The sequence below is a fragment of the Pteropus medius genome, unplaced genomic scaffold (assembly GCF_902729225.1).
Source record: "Pteropus medius unplaced genomic scaffold, Ma_sr-lr_union100, whole genome shotgun sequence".
In the NCBI taxonomy this organism is placed as follows: domain Eukaryota; kingdom Metazoa; phylum Chordata; class Mammalia; order Chiroptera; family Pteropodidae; genus Pteropus; species Pteropus medius.
This window is the reverse complement of record NW_024354502.1, coordinates 30,511,167-30,537,583: the sequence shown is the minus strand read 5'-3', so window position 1 is coordinate 30,537,583 and position 26,417 is coordinate 30,511,167. Positions and strand designations below refer to the sequence as shown.

At 48.0% G+C, this 26,417-nt stretch overlaps 1 protein-coding gene across 6 annotated transcripts in view; it reads left to right on the top strand.

Annotated features, from left to right (window-relative positions):
* ANK1 (ankyrin 1) overlaps positions 1-24,363 on the top strand; it is a 189,724-nt gene extending 165,361 nt beyond the window's left edge. For 2 of the 6 annotated variants that reach the window (XM_039853545.1, XM_039853547.1), the window contains exons 38-42: positions 6,083-6,641; positions 9,640-9,937; positions 14,237-14,320; positions 15,298-15,438; positions 21,772-24,363. In XM_039853545.1, coding sequence (XP_039709479.1) covers positions 6,083-6,641; positions 9,640-9,937; positions 14,237-14,320; positions 15,298-15,438; positions 21,772-21,798 — 1,109 coding nt within the window. In that variant the 3' untranslated portion in view covers positions 21,799-24,363. Of the gene's footprint in view, positions 1-6,082; positions 6,642-9,639; positions 9,938-11,611; positions 13,578-14,236; positions 14,321-15,297; positions 15,439-15,711; positions 17,942-21,771 lie in introns of those variants that run through there. The other 4 variants (XM_039853546.1, XM_039853549.1, XM_039853552.1 and 1 more) reach the window with 4 other exon arrangements.
* Positions 24,364-26,417: the final 2,054 nt, after the last annotated feature.

The following is a 26,417-nucleotide window of genomic DNA, read 5'->3' as shown; positions in this document are numbered from 1 at the left end:
ACTACTCGTGAAGTGGTATAGTTTCATTTAAAAATGGACTTGTGTTAGTTGTAAATGTATATTGCAAACTCTCTAGGGCAACCACTAAAAAAGTTTTTAAAAAAAAGCATAACCAATATGCTAAGAAAGGAGAGAAAATGAAATAATATAAAATGCTCAATTAAAACCTCAAAAGGCAGAAAAAGAGTGAAAGGTAAAAATAGGAACAAAGAACAAGGGCAACAAATAGAAAGCAGTAACAAATATGGTAGATATCACTCCAACTATATCAATAATCACTTTGAACATCAATGTCTAAGTGTACCAATTAAAAGATAGAGATCGTTAATGTGGATCAAAAACACAACCCAACTATATGTTGTCTACATGAAACCCACTTTAAATATAAAGATACACATATAGATTAAAAGTAAATGGGTGGCGAAAAATATACCATGCTAACACTAATCAATAGAAAGCAGGATAAACTATATTAATTTCAGACAGGGCAGACTTCAAAGCAAGTAAAGTTAGGGATAAAGAAGGGCATTACACAATAAAGAGGTTAATTCTTCAAGAAGACAAAACAATTCTTAGTGTGTATGCACCTAACAACAGAGCATCAAACTATGCGAGGCAAAAACTGATAGAATTGCAAGGAGAAATAGATAAATCCACAATCATAATTAGAGATTTCAGCACCCCTATATCAGAAGTGGACAGTTCCAGCAGGAAGAAAATCAGGATGTATATGAACTCAACAGCACCATCAATCAACCAGATATAAGTGATGTCTATAAACTACTTCATGAAGCAACACATTCTTCTCAAGCTCACATGGAATATTTATCAAGATAGACCACATTCTGGGCCATAAAACACACTATCAAATATAAAAGAATAGAAATCATTAAATAAATCAATTTAATTCATCACATTAACAAATTAAAAAACAAAAACCATTTGATCATCACAATAGATGCAGAAAAAGTATTTGACAAATCCAACATTCATTCCTGTTAAAAAAAAATCTCAGCACAGCAAGAAGAGAAAGGAACGTTTTCAACTTATAAAGGTCATCTACCTAAAGCTAACATTACATTAATGGTGAAAGAAAGACTGACTGCTTTCCCTGTAAGTTCAATAACAAGACAATGATATCTGCTCTCACCACTTCTGTTCAACATTGTATTAGGGGTGTTAGCCCGTACAATAAGACAAGTAGAAGATAACCAGATTGAAAAGGAAGAAGTAAACTATCTTTTTTCATAGACACAAGATTTTCATATATATATATATATATATATGTATATGTATATATATGTATGCCAGAGGAATCTACAGAAGTGATTAATAAATGAGTTTAGTAAGATTGCAAGATACAATTTTAATATATAAAAATCTATTGAATTTCTATATACTAGCAATGAACAGTTATAAATTGAAGTTAAAAGTGGTTGTAAATGTGTTAGTTGTGAATGTATACTTACAGTAGCATAGAAAATTTTGAAATGCTTGGAGATAAGTCTGATGAAAGATGCATGCATTGAAAACTATAAAACATTTCTGAAAAGAATTTAAAAAAAGACCTAAATAAAGGTAGATATACACCTTGTCGATGGGTCAGAAGACTTGATATTGTTGTCAGTTCTCCATAAATGATCTATGTAGTTGATGCAATCCCAATCAAAATCCCAGCAGACTTTTTTGTAGAAATCAACAAAGTGGTTCTAAAATTCATATGGAAAGGATCTAGAAAATGAACAAAGTTGGAGGACTCACACTCCCTGACTTCAAGATTTATTATAAAGCTATGGTAATCAATACAGTGCGGTATTGTCATAAAGATAGATAAATCAGTGGAACAGAATAGAGTCCAGAAATAAAACCACATATGTATGAACAACTGATTTTCAACAAAGGTGCAAAGGCAATTCAGTGGAGAAAGGACAATATTTAGAAGAGGTACTGGAACAATTGGATATATATATGCAAAAATGAACTTGAATTCATACCTTGCACCATATACAAAAATTAATTCAAAATGGATCATAAACTAAGTGTAAAACCTAATATGAAAACTTCCAGTGAAATACTGGATGGACCTTGAGATAATCACACTAAGTGAAATAAGCCAGACAGAAAAAGTTGAAAATCACATGATATCACTTATATATGGGATACAAACCTAAAAGCAAAAACTAACAGGACAAACGAACAGAGACTCATGGACATGGACAATAGACTAGTGCTTACCAGAGGATAAGGGGTCGGGGAGAGGGGAAGGGGGAGGTAGACAGAGTAAAGAAGGTCAAATATGTGGTGACATAACTATGGGAGGTGCACACACAGTGTAAATATATATATGCCTTACTGTTAAAGTGTACAGCTGAAATTTATTGGATTTCGTTAACCAATGTCACCATTTTATAATAATTAATTAAATAAAGAAAGAAAGAAAGAAAAAAGAAAACTTCCAGAAGTAAACATAAAACTATAAAACTTCTAGAAGAAAACTTTAGAGATCTTGGGAGAGGCAAAGATGTCTTAGATACAACACCAAAAGCATAATCCATAAACGAACAAATTGATAACTTGGATTTCATCAAAATTAAAAACTTCTGCTCTTCAAAATATACTGTGAAGAAAATGAAGACAAGCCACAGATTGAGAGAAAATATTGGCAAATCTGATATAGGGCTTGTATCCAGACTATATAAATAACTCTCAAAATTCAATAATTAGAAAACGAACAACCCAGTTTTTAGAATGGGCAAAAGATTTGAACAAACACTTAGCCCAGAAAGATGTACAGATGGCAAATAAAGACATGAAAGGATGCTCAACATCATCAGTCATTAGGGAAATACAAATTAAAATTACAAGGAGATACCAATACACCTAAGAACGAAAAAGACTGACCATTCCAAGTATTGATAAGGATATGGAGAATTGAGACTCTCACACTGCTGGTGGGAGTGTAAAATAGGACAACTAATTTGGAAAACACTTTGGTTGTTTCTTGAAAAGTTAAACATATACCTGCCATATGATCCAGCCATTCCACTCCTTGATATTTACCCCGCAAAAAAGAAAGTGTATGTCCATACAGACAAGCAGCTTTATTTGTTACAACCCCAAACTGGAAATGCCAAATGTCCATTAGCAGGTAAATGGATAAACAAACTGTGGTCTATTTACCCAATGGAATACAGCTCAGCAATAAAAATGCATAAATCATCAACACGTGCAACAATATGGATGATACCCAAATAATTAAGCTGAGTGAAAGAAGCCAGACAAAAAAGAGTACACACTGAATAATTCCGTTTAAATAAAATTCTAGGAAATTCAAACTAATGTATAGTGATGAAAAGCACATCCACGGTTACCTGGGAATGGGGTGACAGAAGGAAGGATTATAAAGAATCATGATGATATTATAATTTATAATTTCAGGGATGATGAATGTCCCTTTCTTCATTGTGGTGATAGTTTCATGGGTATATACATGTCAGAACCTATCAAATTATATACTTTAAATATGTGCACTATTGTATGTCAACTATATCTCAATAAAGCTATCTTTAAAAGATATTAATGGCAGAATCTAGCGAAAAGACCACTCTGACTATGTGCCTTAATCAAATTGCTAAACGTCTAGTTTCTTCATCTGTAAAGTAGGAATGATGTTACTTTCTTTGTAGTGATAATTTAAAATAACATGTTAGATATGTTTTATACAAAACAGATGCCTAATTAGTGATGGAAATAATATAATAATGCTTTCAAGAATAACAAGAAGAAAAATAGTCACTTGACTCAAAAGTGTTCTGCTTGCATATATCTGGAGAGATTTCTATGGAAGGTTCGAAGGTCATTGCCCCTGGTTTCCCAATTCCTTGGGTCACAGTTTTACATACAATGACTAGGCATTAATATTGTGGTAAGATCTGACCCATCCATTTCTCCTTCTCTCCCACCTCCTCTCTGCTCATAGTTTGGTCAGAGCAGAAAGAGGATTCCCTTAGCCTGTGCCACCGAACAGTCCTACCTGCCAGCCATCCTGCCACCTCATGGTCTCTTCTTTGCTCTCCTAATTTTGAAACCTTGAACCGCATAAACTCGTAAAGATTAATCAGGAACAAAAACATTCCTGGGAAGATTAAGAGAGGATATATGTCAATCACATAGCATGCTTCCTGGCACATTGAACACATATGTGAACATTAGTAATTATGGCTTTACTAAATATGGATGAGATCACCTGTCTGGCTCCTGTGTCTCCCTCACACACATGGAGAACTCTACAGTAGTCACTGGGACAGTGAATTCCAATCTTGTTCTAGGCAAGTGAGAGGAAAAGGTACACACCATCCCTACCCTCAAAGAGTGCACAGTTCATGAGCAGCTTAGCAAGGACAGGTTCAAAGATGGGGGAAATCAAAGTGAGCAAAAGTTATTGGGAAAACATCATGAAAAAAAGAGGACAAAGAGAACCTGTCTTGTTCGTGTGTGTTGTGTGTTTGTAATCCTCAACCCTTAGCATGGTACCTGGCATGTACTTGGACCTCAATTAATAATTTTTGGTTGAACAAATGAGTGAATGAGGATGGCTGGAGATGGTATCATCAAAAGTGGAGAAGAGATAGGGAAGCAAGAGCTGGGGCCCAGAGTTGTGAATGAGTAGGGTCCGTTTGGCTAAAGAAAGACCAAGGCTGGGAAAGAGCTGATACAGGAGATGGGGGTGGGAGTGAGGGATAAATGGCAGAACGAAGAGCCTAGACACTAGGTTAGGGACCTCTCTGGACACAGGAAGATTCTTACAGACCTCTCATGGGGCAGCCCCACTCATGCCCAGGGTCATCCTTTGGCTCTGCTGGGTCTTCCGAAGTTATAAGCACACACCTGCTCCCCAATTCTCCAGACAAGCTGAGCCAAATGGAGAATCTTGTCATCTAGTCTTTTCTTTTACCCACAGATTGGGCGAAAGAATCCACGGAGGGGATTCGGAGGCCCTCTTTCTCCTGTAATCGGGACCCCCTGCCCCCGCACTCCTGCCTAGAGGAGAGCAGAGGAGCCACCTGACAGGACACCGCCCATTCAGCGGGCACACAGTTTCCTCACACATTTACATGTGCCACTTACGTAGGTTCCTAGACACTTCTGAACATCGGGGAGCCAATACCAGAGCAAAGCAGAAAAGCAGCAGGGACTCATTCAAGCCAGTCAGCAAGGAATAGACATGAACAGGCAGTGCCGACCACGGGGCCATGCTCGGGGCCTGAGCCCTGGCTTTGACCCCGCCAGCTCACGGCTGATCAGGAGCTGGCGTGAATAGCTCCGGGCCCGTGGATGAGAGCTTCAGGGCAGAGCGCTGAAGCAACAGTCAATGTGCCTGGTGCCTCCCGATGTCCTTTGACCTGGCCCCTGTTTCAAGCCCTCAGAGCCCTTGCTTGTGCCATTGTAGATATTCAGTGCTTCTAGAACTAATCTGCAACTTGGAGAAAGGTTTCTTCACACGAAGCTAAATTGTTTCCCATTTGACCACCACACTGAGGTCTGTGGGTGTTCAGTGTACCCCATGAGACCCCTCCGAGGCACTTTAGTTACTGACCCTGCACCTTTGGGGAGCTGTTCCCTTCTTTTGAGGTATATTCCTGACAGATACCCTAAAGACTATGCTAAAGGGAAGTTTTGAGCAAAGAAAGAGCAAATTTCTTTCTGCCCAGTCATGGAGAAGTGGGGCTTTACCTGATTGGAGACAGATTGGAGCAGAAGTCCTTTGGATCAAGGCTTCTTGATCTAGTGCTCTGAACTGGTTAAGAAAGAATTCCATTGCCATCCAGCAAAGGAGCCCACCTCTCTGCTCCCACTCCCTGGCTGCCCCCCACCCAACCCAGAGCCTTGTTTCTCTTGCCCAGGTGCTCTGAGCAGCAGCCACAAGGCCTGAGCAATGGACTCTGAGCTTGGAAAGCCCCTCACCCAGAATGTGCATGCGTACCTATGGCCGTGCCTGTGTGTGCGTGTGCGTGGACTTGCACGTAAGCGTGTGTGACAGAAATCGCTTCTGGAGCATGTTGCCCTCTGTCTGCCCATCCAGGTTACTCCTCGCTGCAGGACGAGCTGCTGTCCCCTGCCTCCCTGCACTACGCGCTTCCCTCTCCGCTGCGTGCAGACCAGTACTGGAACGAGGTGGCCGTCATAGACGCCATCCCCTTGGTGGCCACGGAGCATGATGCCATGCTGGAGATGTCTGACATGCAGGTGTGGTCCGCGGGCCTCACACCCTCTCTGGTCACTGCTGAGGACTCCTCTCTGGAGTACAGCAAGGCCGAGGACTCTGATGCCACCGGCCACGAGTGGAAGCTGGAGGGGGCTCTCTCTGAGGGACCCCAGGGCCCAACTCTGGGCTCTCTGGACCTTGTGGAGGACGACACAGTGGACTCAGATGCCACAAACGGCCTTATCGATTTTCTTGACCAGGAGGAAGGTCAGAGGTCAGAAGAGAAGCTGCCAAGTCATAAGAGGCAGGAGGACTCGACAGGTGCAGGGCAGGACTCAGAGAATGAAGTGTCTCTTGTTTCAGGCCAGCAGAGAGTGCAAGCCCACCTCACAGAGTCCCCCACCGTGAGTCGGGTGATGGAGATGAGCCGGGACAGGTAAGGGCAGGGCTGCCGTGGTGGGTTGCCTTTCTTCTTGCTGGGTTTCCAGGTGAGATTGAGCCTGGCAGAGGGAATTCTTAAGTGCTGCTGACGACCCTGCCCGTGTTCTAAATGCCCTGGAGTAAATAAGTGCCAGCTTGCCTCTGAAGCCGCCCAGCCCTCACTGGGGCCTCTGTCATGGAAGAAAGGAGCTGTGATCTGCAAAGGCTAGTCCCTCCCCAAGACACCCCCAGGGTGTGGCCAGCGTACTTAGAAGAAAGATTCTAAGGCTTGGAGGAACCACGTGTGTAAAGTGCAGCTGGGGCTAGGTGCTCTGGGCCTCTGTCGCTGCTGTGTGCTTATCACTGAAGACCATATTTAGAAACCTACAAGCATCAGGACGCAGGAAGTTATTTGTGTGGTCACACAGCCTGCGTGTGACAGAGCCGATAATGGTGCCCTTTCTACTTTACCTCTTTGAAAGAGTGAGGCTGGTGGGCTTATCTGGGGCAGGACAGAACTTTTAACTGTTAAGAGATGGTTATTCTCATGGGTGACTCCTCAGCCAGCTCCCCGTGATGAGAAGGCCTGGTACTGTGCCAGCAGCAGGGAAGCAGTGGTCACAGCGCAGGCAGAAGGGCCTCATGCACCTCTGTGCACACTGAGAGTTCTCAGGCCAAGGGCCCAACTCATAGCCATGCAGTGGACGCCACACTTCTGGCTCTGTGCTAAGGGTGGAGGAGGGCTTGAGGTGAGAGAGAGGAGACAAACATGTGGCAGGTATCACTTCGGCCTTCCTGGACTGTCACAGAAGCAAGTGACAGTGACCCTTTCTTCCATATTGCTGTGCTTCCTAAATTTTCCCCCAAACAGGGACACAGTCTGTGTGCTCCGAGAAGATTGTGGCCACCCAAGAAGTTCAGATCTGGCCAGGCCATGGGATATCTATTATCATTTCCTCTGCCCGTCCACATTGCTTCACTCAAAAGCCCGGGCTGACTGGCTACTCCCCAGGGTCCACTCAGTGTGGCCCAAATACCATAGTAGAAGGGAAAAGAAAGTCGTTTAGTGTATGAGACAGCAAAGATTTCTTTAGTTCCCAAATGAATCCTTTAATTAAAGGGGATAATTGGACAGACTGAGCCTGTGAGAATTCAAAGTGAAATACCGGCTTTCCAGTGAGAAAGGCCACCTTCCACCAACCTGTGATGGCTGTTCATTCAATAAGCATTGACTGAATATTTACCTGTGTGCTGGCCACAGCACCTTGTGACAGCAGGGGAACCAGAAAGGCTGAGTGCTGGGCCTCAGCATGTTAGAGTTTGGTCTCCCTGACCTCGGCCAGGCTTCCAGTGGGGAGAGACAAATTTTATTGACTCATTCAACAATATGTATCGAATGCCAATGATATGCCGGGGACCTATAAAAAGTGCCTAGGTGCTGAGGATATGGCATTGAACAAAACAGACAAAAGTCTCTACCTGTAAGTAATTTGCGTTCTAGTGGGGAAACTAATAGTAAATGAGATAACATAAAAAAAATTAAAAGTAATTAAAATAGAAATGCTAGATAGATAGTAAGTACTAAAAAGAAAAATAAAGCTGGGAAGAGGAACAGGAGTTATGTATGTGTTTGGAGAGAGGTTGTTTGAAATTATAGATAGGGTAGCCAGGGAAGCCAGAGAAAGTGACATTGGAATAAAGACTTAAAGGAATTAAGGGGGTGAACCGTGTGAACACCTAAGGGAGCTATCCAGCCCAAGGCCCATCCAGACCTCCAAGGGCTTTGAGGTGGAGCATGCTTGGCACAGTCCAGGGACAGTGAGGAGGTCATCGTGCCTACAGTAGAGTGACTAAGGAAGATGAGGTCAGGGAGATAATGGGGCCAGACATGTCAGGCCTTGAGGTCCTAGAAAGACCAGCATTTACTGAGTGGTCTGGGGAGCCATTGTGGGGATTCTGAGCTGAAGAGTGAGATGATCTGGCAAATGCCTTGAGAATAGCCTGACATGGCCAGGAGTAGACAAGGAGAATTGATAGTGATGTAGACTAAGATGGTAGCAGTGGTGGTGGCGAGAAGTGGTTGTATTCAGGATATATTTTTGAAAGTTGAACCAAAGGGGTTTGCTGACAAATGAGATATGGAATGAGAGGAAGAAAGAAGTCAAAGAGCTCACTGGTACATACCCTTGACCTGACAACCGAAAGGATGAAGATGCCATTTGCTGCAGTCGGAAAAAACTGTATGGAACAGGCTTGGGGAAAAGATTGTGAGTGGAGATTGACTATGCTGTCCTCGAGATGCTTATTAGAAATCCAAGGTAGAGCTGTCGAGGGGGCAGTTATACTCCTGCAGATCGAGGAAGAGATGCCGGAGACGTACGTCTGGGCATGAGGAGTATAGGGATGTAAAACCATGGACTGAATGAGCTCCCTGAGGAAGCAGATGTAGATAAAGCTGAGAACTGAGCCCTGGGGTGCTCCAATGTTCAGAAGTTAGGGAAATTATGAGGAACCAGCAAAGGACACTGAGACGTAATGGCCAAAGAGGAAGGGCTGAAAGCCAGCTAATGTGGTGTCCTAGAAGCCATGAAAGAGCATGTTTCTGGGGGAGAGAGTGATCACCATGCCAGATGAGCATTGAGATGAGGACTATTGAGTGCAGGTAGCCTGGAGGGCTGGATCAGAGGTGGGCGAGGTGATTGGTGTGGAGGCACCGATGACTGTATCATTGGTGTGAGCCAAGTGCCTCAGGTACCCAGAGTGGGGCCATTCACTCAAAGGGAGGGGACCAATGGCACTGATAACTGTGTCCTCTCCACCTGGACAGCATGGATGGCTCATTTGTACCTTTCTGGACAAGGCAGTCAGCTGTGTGATTTGCTCACACTCTCCATCCTTTGGATGGGCAGTACTGGATATGTTTAGGGTGAGCCGGAGCTCTGGAGGGGAGGGTATGTAAGAACACAGAGATGGAAGGGTGACCAGGTGTTTTTTTCTCTCTTCCTGGACCCCAGACTGCAGGATTGGGATGGGGAAGGCTCCATTGTCTCATACCTGCAAGATGCTGCACAAGGTTCCTGGCAAGAAGAGATCACGCAAGGCCCACACTCATTCCAGAGAACGGTCACCACCGTCAAAGGGTTGGAGCCCAGTGGGTCTCAGGAGTATGAGACGATCCTGGTGTCTGTGACTGAGCACATGCAGTCAGAGCAGCCCGAGGCTGAGAGCCTGCAGGCCGACAGAGAACAGAGCCAACAAGGCCATGGAGAGTGGGTGCAGGAGGTGGAGCACACCTTCTCTCCAGTGGTAAAGGTGAGAGCCTGCAGGGAGGAGCCTGCCGATGCCTGCACCAGTGCCAGAAGGTGTCTAAAGCCTGGGCAGCAGCTTCTTCACTGAGCCCAGAGCCGAGCATGTTTGCTTTCTTTAAAAATTGTGGGGGCGACTTCACTTTCCCTAGAGAAAGAATATAAGGCCTGTCTGCCTCCTTGATCCCTACTGAGGAAAGGGAGGGGCCGACACGTATAGAGCTCCCAAGTGTTCCAGGCACAGCCTGTGCTGTCATCATCCTCACAACTGCCTCGGCTCTTGGAGGGTATTCCCATCAGGTAGCTGAGGGTTGAGCAGCTTGCCCACGGTCACAGGGTCAGAGGTGGGCTTTGAGTTAGGGCTAGCTGACTCCAGAGCCATGGTTTTTGTTTGTTTTCTTTTTCCATCAAGTTTTAAGAAGGGCTTAGAACCAGGAGAACTGGGTGTTGGCTGATTCTGGTCCCAGCGTGGTCTGCATGGCCATCGACAAGCCACTCTCTTTTTGGCACCTCGGTTTCCTCACTGGTGAACAAGGAGTGAGTGGATTATCTCCCAGGTTCATGCAGCTCGGTTCTGTGGGTGGGCTCACCAAGTGGAACAGGAGATGGATGGGGAGAATGTTCCCGCCATTGCCCGCTCTCCCTTCTCCCCCAGTTTTTCTGGCCTCTTTGGCTCTCGGTCCTCCCTCCCCTTCTTTCGGTTTGCCCAACTTTACTTTTTTTATTTATTCACTTTTATCTTCACACCCATTTCCCGTTCTCTTACCCATCCCCATAGACATCCATTTAAATGTGTTTTTCAAAAAAAAAATTTCTTATAAAAAATTGCAAATAAATAGAAAAACAGAAAAAATAGACATTAACTTTCCATGCACATACCATCCAGCCTGCACAATTACCCACTCATGGTCAATCTTGTTTCATCTGTACCCACCTCGTCTCTTCCACCCTAACCCCATACTATTTTGAAGCAAATCCCAGACATGTTATTAATGTGTCTTTTTAATGTATGCATTTTTATGAAATTTGCGTTGCTGTTCCGTGCCTATGTATTTTTAATGTGTGCATAAACGATGCGTTCTGCGTCTCATTTGGTTTCTTACTGTTCAGTCAGCACTGTTTTCTCATCCTTTTTTCCTTCTGCTTCTTTTTCTTTTTCTCTCCCCTTGCTCCTATCTGAAATTAGCCCTAGCAGGCACCTTTGAGGACCCCAGGTCTCGGCTGGCTCCACAGTGATCCTGAGCTGCTGGCTGTCAAGAGCTGCTAGGAATTAAATCAGGTTTTATTTAGAATTTGTCCTTGCCAAGTGTGTGCCTCGGACAGGACAGGCGGCTGTGTCCATTTTTAACCCCAGCCCACCCCTGTGCATTCTTTGCCATCGGGCTATTATTCCTTGGTACTCACTTCTGCTGCTTCCAGTAGCAAGTGCTTGGCCTAGAGCACAGGGGTTCTTTCTTAACCAGGTCCGGATCCCTGACTCCTGGGGAAAGAGAAGGACACCAGGAGTGTCCTCTGCGGTCAGCCTTTGGTGACGGAGAACTGGAGAGAAAGCAGGACTGCCCCAGGAGATCAAGGGAAAAACTTTCTAGGTCATATGGTTCAGCTGCCTCTTTTATTAATGAGGAAACTGAGACCTAGAGTGTCGAGGGCTTCTCCTTCTCCAGGGTCACACAGTGAACCAGCATCAGAGCCAGGAGGGCCCAGATCTCCCATTTCTATGTGGGAGGTGGGGGAGGGGCAGCACACCTAATGCCTCTCCAGCCTAGGACGGGATTGGATGGTGTGGATGAGCTGTTGAGCCTAATCATCTGACAAAACCCCAGAGAGCGATAATAGAGCTCATTCAAGGTGATGGTTTGCAAAGCACCCATTTGCTAGTCTTTCCAGTGAATCTCTGAAAATAGTGACTGATGGATAGAGAGATGGCCTGTAATTTGTGGCTTGAGAGGTGAGCCTGAATGACTCTAAACCAGCTGGTCCTTCTCTGAGGATCTAGAGGAAAATATCTGAAGTTGGACAGTTCCTGGCTAGGCCGAAACCTAACGTATTGTGGCTTCTATTTTTCAAGTGCTTTCTTGTTGAAATGAGACAGTGTTGTATAGTGATAGGAGTTTGAAATCTGACTCTGATTTACTTACTCTTTTACATAGGCAAGTTACTTAACCTCCTTATGCCTCCTTTTCCCTTGTAGAAAATGATAGAACCTACGTGGTAGGACTGTCACAAGGCTCAACTGAGTTAATGTGTGACATACACATGGAGCAATGCCTCAGAGCAGTACAGACTACAGTAAGAGTTTGCTATTATTGTTCATAGTGGTAGTACTCATAAACCCTATGATCCTCACAGCACTCTCGAGAATGAGGTAGGGAGAGTACTTTAATCCACCCCGTTTTACAGGCAAAGAAAATGAGGCCCAGAGAAGGTGTCCAGTGAGCAAGCTGCAGGGTCAGGGTGCTGTGTCCCAGATCTGTGCTCTCTCCGGCATGTGGGCTGCTACTCAAAGAGGAACAGCCTGATCCCCAAAGAGAAATTCCTTTCAGCCACAGCTGCTGCGGCTGCATTTGTGAATCAGCTCTGTAAAAGCGCGTTTGATGCGCGTGGCTCCTGCTCCTCGTGGGCAGGCGTTGACAGCCAGCATGGGAAGAGCCTTTGGGGACAGGCCTTAAATAGACACACCAGTTATGCGCTTACGTTTAGAGTTGCTGTGCCCAGTGAAGGGGCTGATGGGAATTGCACGGGCACCACCACCTTTGCTGGACCTGCTGCGTGGGCCTGAGCAAATCACTCGTCCCAGGGCTATTTTTGAAATAAACCCTTAACTCTCCAGGGTATTCGACTGCCCCATCCTCTTGGGACAGGGTGAACATCATTCTGATCACAGCAATAGCAGCCCAGGGAAACACACAAATAGCCACATTATCTGGATACCTTATTCCCTGGACAAGAAGGTTTTTCTGGGCAGAACTGCCTCTAGTTTGCATAGGGTCGGTGGGCAGGAAAGGTGAGAAGGGGCTGAGCCCCTCTTCAAGCTCTCTGGGTGGAGCGGGGCAGGAATTGCTCATGGTGACTTTGACATGCGATTTTAGTGCCCAGGACACGCACACCTGCCGGCTTCCTTCTAGCCTAATTGGACAGCCCCAGCAGCTGGTTTGGGAGCTAAAATTATCGAAGCCCTACGTCACTCAGGCATGAGGGGCAGAGCCTGGAGCTGCTCAGCAGGAGGACACTCAGGCAGACAGTTCTAGTGAGGGGCCAGTCCGTCTTCTGTCTGGAGAAAAAGAGTGGGAGACTGAGGAGCGAGAATGGAAAGGGTCCCAAGGGGACTTAGGAGTCCAAGAGGAGAATGAGAGATTGGACCCCTGCATCGACCATAACCCTGGCTCCACTGGTCCCCTGAGGGCCGGGCTGGCGAGGAGGAGGTGAGGATGTGGATGTTCATCACTCAGCTCCTGGTCACCCTGGTGCTCTTGGGCTTCTTCTTGATCAGCTGTCAGAACGTGATGCACATTGTCAAGGGCTCCCTGTGCTTTGTGCTGAAGCACATCCACCAGGAACTGGACAAGGAGCTGGGGGAGAATGAGGGCCTGAGTGACGATGAGGAGACCATCTCCACCAGGGTGGTCCGGCGTCGGGTCCTCTTGAAGGTAACCACAGGCAGGAGGCAGGGCTGAGGGCACAGTGCCGTGAAGTGAATGGGGAGGAGCTGGGGGAAGGCGCCAGACATCAGGTCAGGAGACATGTTGGAAGAGAAGGGCCAGGAAGGCCTCAGGGGGCCTCAGTGGGAGCTAGAACCATGCGCGGCCTCCACTTGGACCATCACTCTGTGATGGCACAGAAAGTTCAGCTCTGGGACTTAGCAGCCCTGTTCTCATCTTCCTTCTGTCCTCAAGTCACACTCAGTGTGATGGTGACTGCAGGTCTTTCTACACTGTAAAGTGCTATAGAAAAATAAATTAAGTGCCTCACTTCCTCTCTCAGGGCCTCCTTCGTAAAACTTGCATAATTGTCCCTGTTTTGCCCGCTCCCCAGTGTTACTGCGGGGACCGAGCACACAAGGCTCTTGGAAGCCCTGGGCTTCATCGTGTCTTCAGGCTCCAGGGCACTTCGGGCCCACAGGGTGCCTTTCACACTTGGAGCCTGGTGGTTTGGTTGCCGCTACTTGCTGAGTTGGAGTTTGCTCCTGGGGTGGGAATTTGTCTAACTGTGACTGTTGCTGCTGCTGCTCTTCTATTTCTTCATCCTCCATTCTTATTCTCAAACTCCCACTTATCAATTTCAGTTTTCTCCCTTTTTCTAATTGTAGGGGAATGAGCTTCAGAATATTCCAGGGGAGCAGGTGACTGAGGAACAATTCACAGATGAGCAGGGCAACATTGTCACTAAGAAGGTGGGTGCAAGGAGTCCCCTGAGCTGGGGAGGGGTAAGAGGGCCAGGGGCTAAAGGGTGGTGGACTCACTCCCCAGCTTCTCACTGCTGCCCTAACAGAGGGATGAGCACAGCTCAGACAGAATGGTTCAGGCGCCAGGAGCTCTTAACTTCTATGATCCAGACATGACATTTTTCTTAGCCGCTTTGCCTGTTTTAGCCTGAATTGAGCATCTGCTATACTGTTCCTGAAGGACCGAGCCCCATGGAACAGCCCAAACCTTGTCCCATGATGCCTGGCCCTGTGAACAGCTGTAAGACAGCAGTATGGTGGTCCTTGGGTTACCACGGTCCTCCTGAAATAGAAAGGATGTGGAAAGGCCTTAAATTGGTAGCAGATTTTAATTCAGTAAATATGAACTCGCCTATCAAAGATCGGGCACAGTGCTAGGTTTGGGCCAAAGGAAGAAGGAGCAAAGGGAAGACCTCGTTCGTGTTCCCCAGTGGTGCTGTTCACACTACCTTGGAGCAAACTCTCATGTCCGTCTTTCCTTCTGCGTGGTGAGCTTCATGTGGGTAGGGGTCATGTCTTATTTATGTTTTCATTTCCCATCCCAGCACATGGTAGGTGCCGAGTAAACGGTCATTAGAATATTTGAATCGAATTACTATAGATGAGAAAGAAATGCCCTCAGAAGCTTACGAGTGTACAGTAAGACAGCGTGAACTTCCATCAATACCAAAAGGCAGAAGGAAATGCTGTGGGCTAGAGACAAAAGTTACTCATGGTCTAACCTTTGTCATTAAACACCTGCTAAGACTCCTCTGCAAATCCTAGTCCCTCTGAGGCTGTCCAGTGCGAGTGTTTCCACACAGTGGTGGGAGTGAGAGACCTAGCCCTATTCTTGCCACTCAAGGAAGAGTGCTTTAGGACAAAGACTGCCTTCCTCCGATGTCATGATGGCTCCACCAGCCCTTCCTCCCTTCCCTCTCTTCCAGATCATTCGCAAGGTTGTTCGACAGATAGACTCATCTGGTGCCGATGACACCCCGGAGCACGAGGAGGTGATTGTTGAGGGGCCCCCGGAGGATCCTAGGGAGCTGGAAGCTGATATTGATTACTTTATGAGACTCGCCAAGGTACTGCGGTGGCCGCAGCCTCTGAGGCACTGGCTCTTTCGAGCGGCCCGGCACCTCTACTTGCTGCTCGCCTCTGCGCCAGCCCACTCTGGGTTTCAGTCTGCACCATGCTCACCTCTCTGGGCTCTCTTTCGAGCCTCCCTTCCCGCCCCTCACCCTGGGAGGCAATGTTTCCACCACCTCCGTAGGATGCCTTTCATTTTCTTGCCTCTTTGTTGCCTGTCTCTCTGTGCGATCTGTCTGTCCTGCGTTCTCTCCTGCTGCTGTCTCCAGGTGGAGCTGAGAGGGAATAGCCTGCAGCCGGACCTGATAGAGGGCAGGAAGGGGGCTCAGATAGTGAAGCGGGCCAGCCTGAAAAGGGGGAAACAGTGATCTCAAGCAACCCCATTCCCCTCGAATGGCCTCTTTGGAGGTAATGTGTCCTTATGCATCTTTTGTGCATGGCCTGGTCCTCATGGAGTGGATGGTCCTGGAAATGGCTGCTCACATCCTCACCCTCGTCCCCTCTCCCCAGCATGATATAGGATGAACAGCTTTGCTCTGGTCTCTCTGAATCTCCGTTTCCTTGTCAAGAAAACAGTCAACAATATCTGCTGACCTACCTTTCAGGAAATGCAAAAATATAGATTTGAAAGTGTGCTTTGGTGGCTGAAAGTGCTTGGTAATCTTAGTAGTAATTTTATCCTAGAAACCAAGCAATGGGCATATGGAGGATGGGTACAGGACATCAGAGAGGGCAGTTGAGTCTGTCTAGGCTATGCAGTTTCAAACCTCGTCCCCTGGAAGAGCTCCAACAGTGACAGACTTAGAAGTGGATTGTTTCTTGAGCCTCGAACTCTACAAAAGTCCCCACAAACCCAAGGCTTCTGTTCTCCTTGATATTTCTTGAAAGCTGTCACTCCCTTGCTTTCTAGGAAAGGGTGAAGTTAACAGGCCCCAGGGGTGAATGGTGTTTTCCCTACAAGTCAGGAGAGCTGTCAGACCTTGGTGCATGGCTTGTGTGAGCATGGGGCATTGCGGCCGAGGAGCTGGGTGTGCGGTGATGTGCGGTGAAAGGGGGCCATGAAGACGCAGCGGCGAAGGCTGTCCAACGAGCTGTGCGGTGCTGGGGGCTTCAGCGGCCAGCTCTGACCTCGTCCTCCCTGAGGGATCCTGTACTGAGCTGCCCCGAGGCTCTTCACTGTGCCCAGCTCGGGGCAGCTCAGTACAGGATGCATCGGGGTGGGAGTCGGCAGGAAGCGAGGAAGCACTGTGTCCCCAGCGCTGCACTAACTGGGTTGTTGCCATTTAAACCCCCCAGGGCCTGGCTCTGGGCCCCACGGCAAGCCTGCTCCAGCTTTCTGCATTTGGCAAAAAGCAGGGCCACTGCCTTTGCTCCCGAGCCATCACAAGTGCTGACTCTGGGCTTCCCGACATACCTCAGCACTTGGGTGACAAAGAGGACTGGTGGATCCAGTTAAAGGATAAAATTAGACCTGACTCCTCAGCAGCTTAAGGAGGTCACAGTGTTAACCCTGGCACTGCCAGGGGGGGTCCCACCAGGCTGCCAGTTTAGGAGACTAGCTGTGATCAGTTCTGGAAATAATCCAAAGGTGCAAATAATTTGAAAAAGCAGAGTGGATGCAAAAGTACACTCTTATGTCTTATTTTCCTTATGGTGGCAGAAGCAGCAGGAGCTTTAAATTTCAGCTACTGTTTGGCTTGGGTTCTACTATTATTTCTGAAAAAGAGAGAGGCAGCCCAGAAGCCAGGCTGTGGGGGAGGCTGGAATCTAGGATTTTTTTTTGTTTTAATTTTCTGGAGATGGTCTATCTGCAGAGTGCCTACACCCCCCACAGGTTATGCGTGTCCAGACTGTGGAGCATGGTGTCAGGAACACAGAGCATCCTGGCTCCAGCACCTAGGGCTTCTGCCAAGAAAAGGCCAGGGCGGGGACAGCGGTAAGGGAGCCAGCGTAGGGGCAGGCACCTGCCTAGGTCCCAAAGAGCCTGGCAGGTGGCCTGCAGTGCTCTACCCTCCCAGCAAGACAAACTACAGAGATAATGGTGAATGGGGCTGAAGGGCTCTCTGGTATTTAGTACTTACGACTACCCACTTGCAAGCATGTACAGTCAGCTCGCATTGTTTGTGGTTTCCACACTTGCAAATTCTCCTACTAATTCACATTTGTTTTAACATCGGCACTCACAGCACTTTCATGGTCATCTACGGGCATGTGCACATTGGTAAAAAGTCTGAGTTGCCCTGTGTGTACATTCTCAGCCGAGGTCAAACAAGTCCATTTAATGCCACTTTTTGTTGTTGTTGTTGTTGTTGTTTTGTTTGCATTTGGGGGGGCTATTTGTTGGTGATTTTGCTGTTTCTCTAAGACCAGGGCTGAGGAGTTGTCTAGTGTTTCTAAGTGCAGGAAGGCTATGAAGTGCCTTATGAAGAAAATACATGTGTTCCATATGCCTCCTTCAGGCATGAGTTAGAGTGCTGTTGGCCATGAGTTCTATGTTAACGAAGCAACAATACGTATATTAAAAAAGATATCTTTAAACAGAAACACACATAAAACAAGGTTAGATATTCATTGGTTGACAAAAATGTTGTGAGCAGAAGCTCGCAGGAGCTTAATGCTGTATTTTCCTGAGGAGAAAAGGTTCAGTATTGCCTAGTTCGGTGTTCATGGCGACTTTGGAATGCTCCTGCAGATAACCGGAATTGACCGTGTATGTTTCAGAGAGGGCGAAAGCTGGGGCTTGGGAGTCTAGATTCAAGGCCTGGCTCCTCCGATTTGCAGGTCGTATTACCTTACATGAGTCATTTAATTGTCCTGAGCTTCTGTGTCCTCAAGGGGGGATAAGAATAGTACCTTCTGAATGTGTGTTACACTTCAATAAAAAGATTTAAAAATAATCATGTTAGCCATGAGAGCAGTTGTGAAGAGTAAAGGAAAACATACGTATCCTAGCTTTCAACTAACCGTGGATCTTATGTGCAATGTGACGAGGGCAAGTCAATTGACCTCTCGAAGCCTCAAGTTCCTTAACCGTAAAATAGCAATGAGGACAATTTTTTCCTTGCAGGGTGTTTGTGGCGATCGATGAGTTTATCTCTGTGAAAGAGCTTTATAAATTGTCAAGTTCTAATCCACTGTTTCTCAAAGTATCATCCGCATCCCTGTATCTAGATCATCCAAGAGTTTGGTTAAAGTGCAGATTCCTGGTCCCTGCCCCAGACCTAAATTAAAATTCTGGAACTCAGGCTTCTGCATTGAGCTTCTCAAGTGATTGTTATGCATATGGAGGCGTGAGTTATGATGACTGATTTTGGTTTTCCCTTACAAACCTCCTAGACGGGACATGGCACAGTTGTAGACTTTATATTTAAAAGGCGAGCTGAAAGGAATGACGGTTATAGTTTGTTCAGAGATACGGAACACCCCCAAAGGACAGGATACCCCCATCCCAGGTGAGGGCTGAAAAGACCCCAATCACTCATCCTGATGCCCCACAGTCATTCCCACCTTGGGAAAGATTTTGCATTTAAGGTCTTAGTTGGGGCAGGGGTGCTTTCTGGTAGTTTTTGAGAAGCTAGAAAACTGCTGTTTAGTCAAGGCCTGATTGGGGAAGACAGTTGTAGCTAATGGGTTTTACCTTGTGCCCAAGTTTTTAGATCCTAGAATTAGGACTTCAGTGCTCCTAGAGCGACAGCATGGAGCAAGGCAGCTGGAGGGCTGGGGGCAGGGACAGCCCAGCAGCCCTCTGGGTTAGCAGGAGCTGGGGCAGGGCATGCGTTCTTGGCAGTCTTCTGCATCTATGTGGCTCTGCCTTCTGGGACTCTCAGAAAGCTGCATGCAGCATGAAAGGCTGCTGGCTGTTTTTATTGTTTTTCTTTTTAGGAGACACTTTCCATTCAGACACTGTGGTTTTAAGACTTGTGTTAGCTCTGACAATAGAATATTTTAATAAGTTTAAAACTTAATTAATTAGTCATCTCAACGGGAAGGAGCAGGGATGCAAGGGGTCATGTTTTATTTGGCTGTTTTACATTATAGTCCACCCTAACTCCCTAAACATTCCAAGTGTATTGGAGCCTCAGGATGGGGAGAGGAGAGAGCCACAGACACTGGGTAGGGGTTGGTAACAGGTGGGACAGCAGAGAGAAATGAAACGAGAAAAAGAATCTCACCAGCACAGTCACTAGGAGTGGCAAAGAGCTATATTCTAAGCTCTTTCTTGGGTGAGACCTTTGTTGAGCGGCACCCAGGAGTAGAGGGGCAGGATGGCAGAAGACACTGGATGGAGCCAGGAGATTTGCATTCTAGTCCTGCCCCTGCTGCTGCCTAGGTGTTCCCACTGGACCTGGCATTGCTCCTCCTGGAGTCTCCGTTTACCCAAAGATGAAATGACCAGTTGCCATAGAATGATCTTGTAGCCTTGAACTTTCTTCTCTGCTCCGTTCCTGGCCACAGAAGTGGGTAGGAGATTGTAGCCTGTCTTCCCCCAGACTCAAGATTTTATAAGGTCTCTCATTCGAGGCATGCTTAATGCTGGGGTAGGCAGTGTGGGGCCCATCAGAGAGGGTAAGGCCTAGCTCTTGCCCTCAGAGAGTTTATACTGCAGCCAGGGGAAGAGTGCAGACATGAAAAAGGAAAGGCAGGTCAAAGATAGTGGCATTTCCAGAGAGCCCAGTTATAGTCACATTCACATACTGCTCACGGTCCTAAGCACTTTGCATATCGTTAGCTCTTTTAAACATCACAACAATCTAATGAGATGCATCCTCTTATTGCCCTTGTTTTACAGCACAGGAAACTGAGTCACAAAGAGCGTAAGTAACTTGATCAAGGTCACGCAGCAAGAAATTGGCAGAGACAGGATATGAACTCAGGCAATCTGGCTTCAGAGTTCATGCTCTTCACCTCTACACTCTGTGTATGCTCTAAATAAAAGGCGGTCACAGAGGGGAAGAGCTTCCAGAGTTGTGAGGAGACACAGGTGTGAGCTGGAGTTATCAGGACAACTTCGTGGAGGAGAGGTCTTGAGGGTGGTGGGCAGAATTTTAGCGGAGAGGAGATTGGATGACGTCCTTGATAGAAGAGCCACAAATGAAGGCAGGGAGCAGGTGGGCACTGGGAGCAGGTGGAAGTTCGGAAGGAAGTTCGGAAGGAACAGTCTTGCCCTCCTAGGTGACAGCTTCAAGCCATGGCAGTAGAAGGCTTGCTTTTTTGTTTTACCCCTGCCTCCGGCAAGGGGCTTAGCACTACCCTCCCATCCCTGGAGAACCACTCAGACAGAATGAGTTTACCTTGATCATCCCTAGCTTCCTCCCCAATCCTGTCCCAATAGGGTCCAAGACAGCTCCCTGTCGAGACAGCTCTGCCTTAGAATGGGTTTCCGCTTTTCCACGTCACTTCCTGCCCCACCCAGGAGATTGCCAACTCCTGTCCTCCTTTTCCTCATCTGCCCCAAGGTCCCTACAGACAGAACTCCGAGTGGCTGGTCTTGGAAACATGGAGTTTCACCCATGTTAGAGGATGAGGCACCATGAGGTGTCAGGAGTAACGTCTTGCTGTGAATCCCGGGCTGCAGAATTTGGAACTGATGCTGCAGGCAAAGCATTGTCTTCCACCCTAAGATATACAATATCCTAGAGAGAATGCACCTGTCTTCCAAAGATCTCTTGGCCACAAGAGGTTGTCCATCTACAGGGCATGGGAAGAGGAGCTAGAGGCACCTGACAGTAAGAGCTGTGGACCAGAGCTGAAGAGGCTCTGTTGTCCCTTGAAGCCCTGAGCTCCCGAGGCAGTGATCATGTCTCTCCATTCCAGTGATCTCAGGGCTGGCACATAGCAGATATCAGTGCATGTTGACTGAACTGAACTGAGAAAGAGAAGGGTACCGCTGCCTAGCCTAGCCCCTCTCTCTTGGCACAAGCCCTGGCTCATGAACATGGCCCCTTTTATAGGTACAAGACCTACTCATGGGGATTTCTGCCCAGGTGACTTCATAGGTGTGGGAACCCCTTGCCTCCTTTCTGAGGCACAGAACACCTACACAGGAGGGTTTTCTGGGGTGCTCATCCACTTGGCAAGGAACCAGTGTAGGCCAGGGCTGCCACCTCAGAAGCAGCCTCTAGGTTGGGGAGTAGAAGGATGGCTGGTATTTCAGGAAGGTCAGGGGCTCTGAGCTCAATGCCTTTCAGTTCATCACCTTGCTTGGGGAGGCTGCTTTTTCTGAATCAGACCCTGACTGAGCAACCAGCACAAAACTCAGTATTTGGGGTTTTTGCTGGGAGTTGCACCTTTAAAGTCTAAGTGTCTCCTTCTCTCTTTGTGTCCTTCAGGATCACACCTCGACACCCAACCCTTGAACTCCACACACTCTGCCATGCACACAGGAGGAGAGCTGGACCGGAGGGCTGCACAAGTAGCGCACATGTTCCTCTAGGCTAACGGCATGATCTCCGTAAGGGACTTCCTTTAGTCTCCTATTCGCATGAACGACTGACTGTAGACGCATGACCTACAGTCTTCAATCCTGCCTCTAGCGATGGATGGATCTCTGTCGGGAATCAAGACAAAAGCAGCAAGAAGGGGGGAGAGAGAGAGGGGGAGAGGAAACAAACGCGAGAGCGCATGAACGCAGAAGTAACAAGGGCTCTTTGTGGCTGGGGATGATATATTTTTTTAAATCATTTTAATTTTGACTTGTTACAGGGTACTTATTTTTTCAGCCTCATCTGTAAGAAATCTATGTGGGCTTCCTGGAAAGAAAAAAAAAATGAGAACCAGGCATGAAATCAGTTCAGCACCTTAATCCCATGTCCTCACCCACCAGCCTTTCACATCCCCACACCTCTACTCCATTTAGACAGTCCCTTCCCCTCCCCAATGGATGGCTCCCCAGAATGCTCTACATGACATTCAGGACACACACCACACACACACACACACACACACATACACGCACACACACACCCTCTCCCCTCAACTCAGTATACACACAGATTTTACTGTGATGTCCGAAGCTGTATAGAACCTCCTGTGGATAAACCGGAATTTTTTTATGTTGTCTCTCTTTGCCAGTTTCAGTATTAATCATCTTCCAATGGAAAATCATTACCTTTAGAGTATATTCGGGGTTCCTTGTGTTAGGGACTTAAGAATCTGAGGTGAGGACCCCAGGCTTAGTTGTAGGGCTCAAAGGGAGCCAGTGCCCCATCTGAAAGGGTCTTCTCTCTCAGATGGTGGCTGTCCCAGGATTGCACCAGCATGTTCAATAGAGAAGAGGTTTTCTATATCTTCAAGCACTTATATCATAGTCTGTGTTCAAAGTGTAAACTGTACAGTAATCAGCCATGTGTATATGAAATATAATAAATACTATGCAAACCAATAGAAACACTTTAGCAGTATGTGCAAAGCACTAACAGCTCAGCTCCTGAGGACTTCTCCAGGCTGCGGGAGAAGGAGCTACAGCCTGTCTTTCAGTGAAAGAGGAAGGGAGTAGGGCTGGTGAATGTAACTGCGGGTTGTCAGAAGTCAGCCACCACCCCCAAGGTCTCCCAGAGCGAACTTGGTGCTCTAAATCCTGGCAGCCCACAGGATGGGGGGCCTACGCTGGGCAGTCTCAGCGCCCCCACTCTGACCAAGCCCTTCTACCGCCTGAAGAGGCGGGGGAGGGGCCCACTCCTGACCACACTCCCAGGGGAGGGAGAGCCGGAGGAGGAGAGAGCAGCTGACCACTGGAAGCCCTGGGCTAGGAAGCAGACTCCCCCCTAGGCCAGGCCGTCCCCGCCCCCTAATCAAGGCAGGAAGGAATCAGACAGCTGGCTGTTCCTCGCCTCGGTGCCACCAAGGAAGAGCCTTAAAGTTACACTAGAGCCTCCGGCAGAGGGAGGCCCGAATCAGCACAATCCCGCCCCGCCCTGCGCGGCGGGCGTCCTCCAGGGTCAGAGAGAGACTGCAGGCTCTGCTGGCTGCCACAGAGCCACTGTTCGTGGATGTCCAGTCACCTTCCTCCCTGCTGCTCTTCTGACTTGTCTTCAGAACACATTCACACCTTCCAAGTAGCACAGAAGCTCCCTCAGTGTCAGAGCCCCACGGCCTTGGTGCCTGTCGCCGGCCGCACAGGTCCCGGCGGAGAGGGGTAGCCGGGCAGCCGAGCGGAGGAGGGGACCAGGCGCCGCGGAGACCCCGCCAGCCCGGCAGAGGCGCTCCTTTGGGTCCGGGCGGTTTCGCTTTTGCTTTCAGAGGCAGGGGCAGGCCGGGGAGAGGAAGGCCAAGCTCGCGGCCTCAGGGCCCCAGGGCTGCACCCAGGCAAGCGCAGCCTCTGCCTTCCCAATCGGGCAGGAGCGCAGGGCTTCTCCGCAACAGGCGATGCGGCTCGTCTGGAGCGCGCGCCGGTCCCCGGGCACCCGTGGCCCGGCCACCTGGCCCAAGGAAGACAGGCGCAGGTCCCGCCTCCCGCCTCGGTCCTGTACCTTCCTGTCCCAGGCCGCCGCTGCAGCCGCTCCCAGTAGCCCCTCGTAGCGCCCCGCGCGGGCCCGCGGGCCCAGGCTATGCTTTGGCACCTTCTGCTCCGTCCGGCATGGCTGCTTGGCCCGGTAGCCCCGGGCCCTTGGCGGCATGGCTGCTCGCTCTGGTTGCTAGTAGGAGCTGTTAAGGGAGGAGTTTGGGGTCTCCACACGATGCCTAGAGAATGCTGCAGTCTGCACATTAGACGCTTTTTAGAAGTTTTGGAATTACCTTGATTTTTCTAATTGTTATGAAAATGAATCTTTTCTTGACTCCCACATGCTCTGTAATTGGGAGAGAATTCCCCCTGCCCACTCTGATGTATAGACCATTTTCCCTACACCAGCTGAACAAATGTCAAAATTAATAAAGAAATTGACTCATGGCACAGGGGCTCCATCTGTCCTTCCGGGCTCTTCCTTGGGGAGTTTGAGGTGCTGGGGCAGGTGTGAAGCCTAGAGGTGGGATCAGTCAGGAGGGAAGCCTGCCCCCCAGGGAGGAAACCGGGGGAAACCTGGACAGCCCCTTAATCAGGACCAATCGGTCTAGGAGAAGCCCCGCCCTGCCCCAGCCCTTGAGATGAGAGAGCAGATTTCTGTCCCACCTAATGACTATGAGAGATGTGGCAAGTCCGAGGTGGGTGGAGGGGGCACCACAAACCACAAGAGTACATGGCTGAGCCCACAGCTGGCACACTCTCAGGGGGACATCCTAGCACTCTCTGTGAAGTTGTCTGGCCCCTGCACTTAATGCCATTCAAAGTTGAAGAACTTTCAAAAAAGTCACCCTGTTCCTAACAACTAGGTCCTAAGCTGTATATGCAAGGCTGGCCACCAAGCTGGCTTCAGTTTCCTTATCTGTCAAACAGAGGAATGGATTAGATGCTTGCTAAAAATCTCTTCAGTGTGTCATCCTGGAATTCCAGAAAATAAATAACTTTGTCAAGCTTGGCATTAAATAAGAACCAAATCATGTGCTGCAGCTTTTCTTCCTTATAAGTTCCCATGATTAGAGAGTGACCAAGTCACAGTCACAGAGCCCTAGGAGCGCTCCCAGCCCTCACTCTGAAGCTTCTCGCTCAGTATCAGAAAAGCCACCCCGGCCAAGGGGCCAGCCAGGGCTGTGCAACTGCATGCCTCAGAGGGTTTCCAAAAGCAGAGGTTCAGAATCACAGTTGTCTGAGATTCAAATTGTTTCACAATTGTGAAGTGCAGCTTAGTTGCACAGACGGATAAGGACCTTTTCCTCATTTTGAATCCAAACTTCCAGAAAAAAACAATCTTCACACACAGCCTTTGTGAGGTCTTTCTTGCATTAAACTACATCATTTATGCTACAGAGAGCATGGCTCAGAGACCAATTCCACCATGAGCAGATAAGAGCAGTGTTGGGGGTTGGGCTTTAAGTGAGAGGGGAGCCCTCCGTAAGTCCTGGGCCCTCAGCCTCTTGTTGGATACCAAGGCCGATAAGAGCATTTTTGTTTCCCACCTGCCAAAGAGTGCCCAGGGGATGGTGAGAGAGCCAAGGAGCCCACAGCCTGGCCAGGAGAGGCTTTGGGACCGGCAGGCAGAGGAGGGATAGAAGTCCATCTGTCTGGCAGTCACTATTTTTCTTATCCTTTTTCCTGTTCAGACCAGTGGCATGCTAGTTTCCATTTTTTAAAAAAAATTGCAGGAAAGGATAATGGCCCATGCAGAAATAGCCTAAGTTATTTACTGTGGTTTCCCTGTTTGTAAAATGAGAGCAAGCCCCCAATAGAGCCCTATATGTTGTAAAAATTCATTAGAAAAGAAAAAAATGTCATGTGGGTGCTCTGTGATTCAACTAGTTTTATCCATCAAATATTTACTGAACGCCAACCAAGTGCCCAGCACAGGGACCCACCACTGAATCAATTGCCATCTCGGCCATCAAGGATTTCTAACCCAGGTGCCAAGCTAGACAGAACATGGCAATTGCTCCAACAGAAGCACAAGTGATTCCTTTTCTGAGGAGGAATGGGGGACAGAAGGGATCAGGAAAAGCTGCCCAGAGGCAGAGGTAGGAAGAGCACACACCCACCATACCCAGACCTGCCTCAGTCTGCCTGGCAGGCTCCCATCCCAGGCTCTCACACCAGTCATGAAGATGTGAATCTCGCCACCCAAAGTCCAGCCTCCCCACTTACCCATCCCAGCATGAGGAGGGAAAGGAAGCGTTCACCCTCAGAATGCACATTCTCCTAGAGGCTTGGGCATCAACACATAAGGTGCCTGAACACCCCAGGACAGCTTCTCCTAAGCCAGGCTTCCTTGCCTTCTGAGGAGCAGCTGCAGGAACAGCCAGCTGCCTCAGGAGCCTCCAGGGGCCCCCAGGTATCCACCTCAGAGAGCAGCCTGCTCTCCTAGATGCTGGTCTTGGAGGACCAGGAGCAGGTAGATCCTCTGAGAATGAGCAGATCTGCAAATCTTCCAGAGCTCATTCTCTCTCTCTC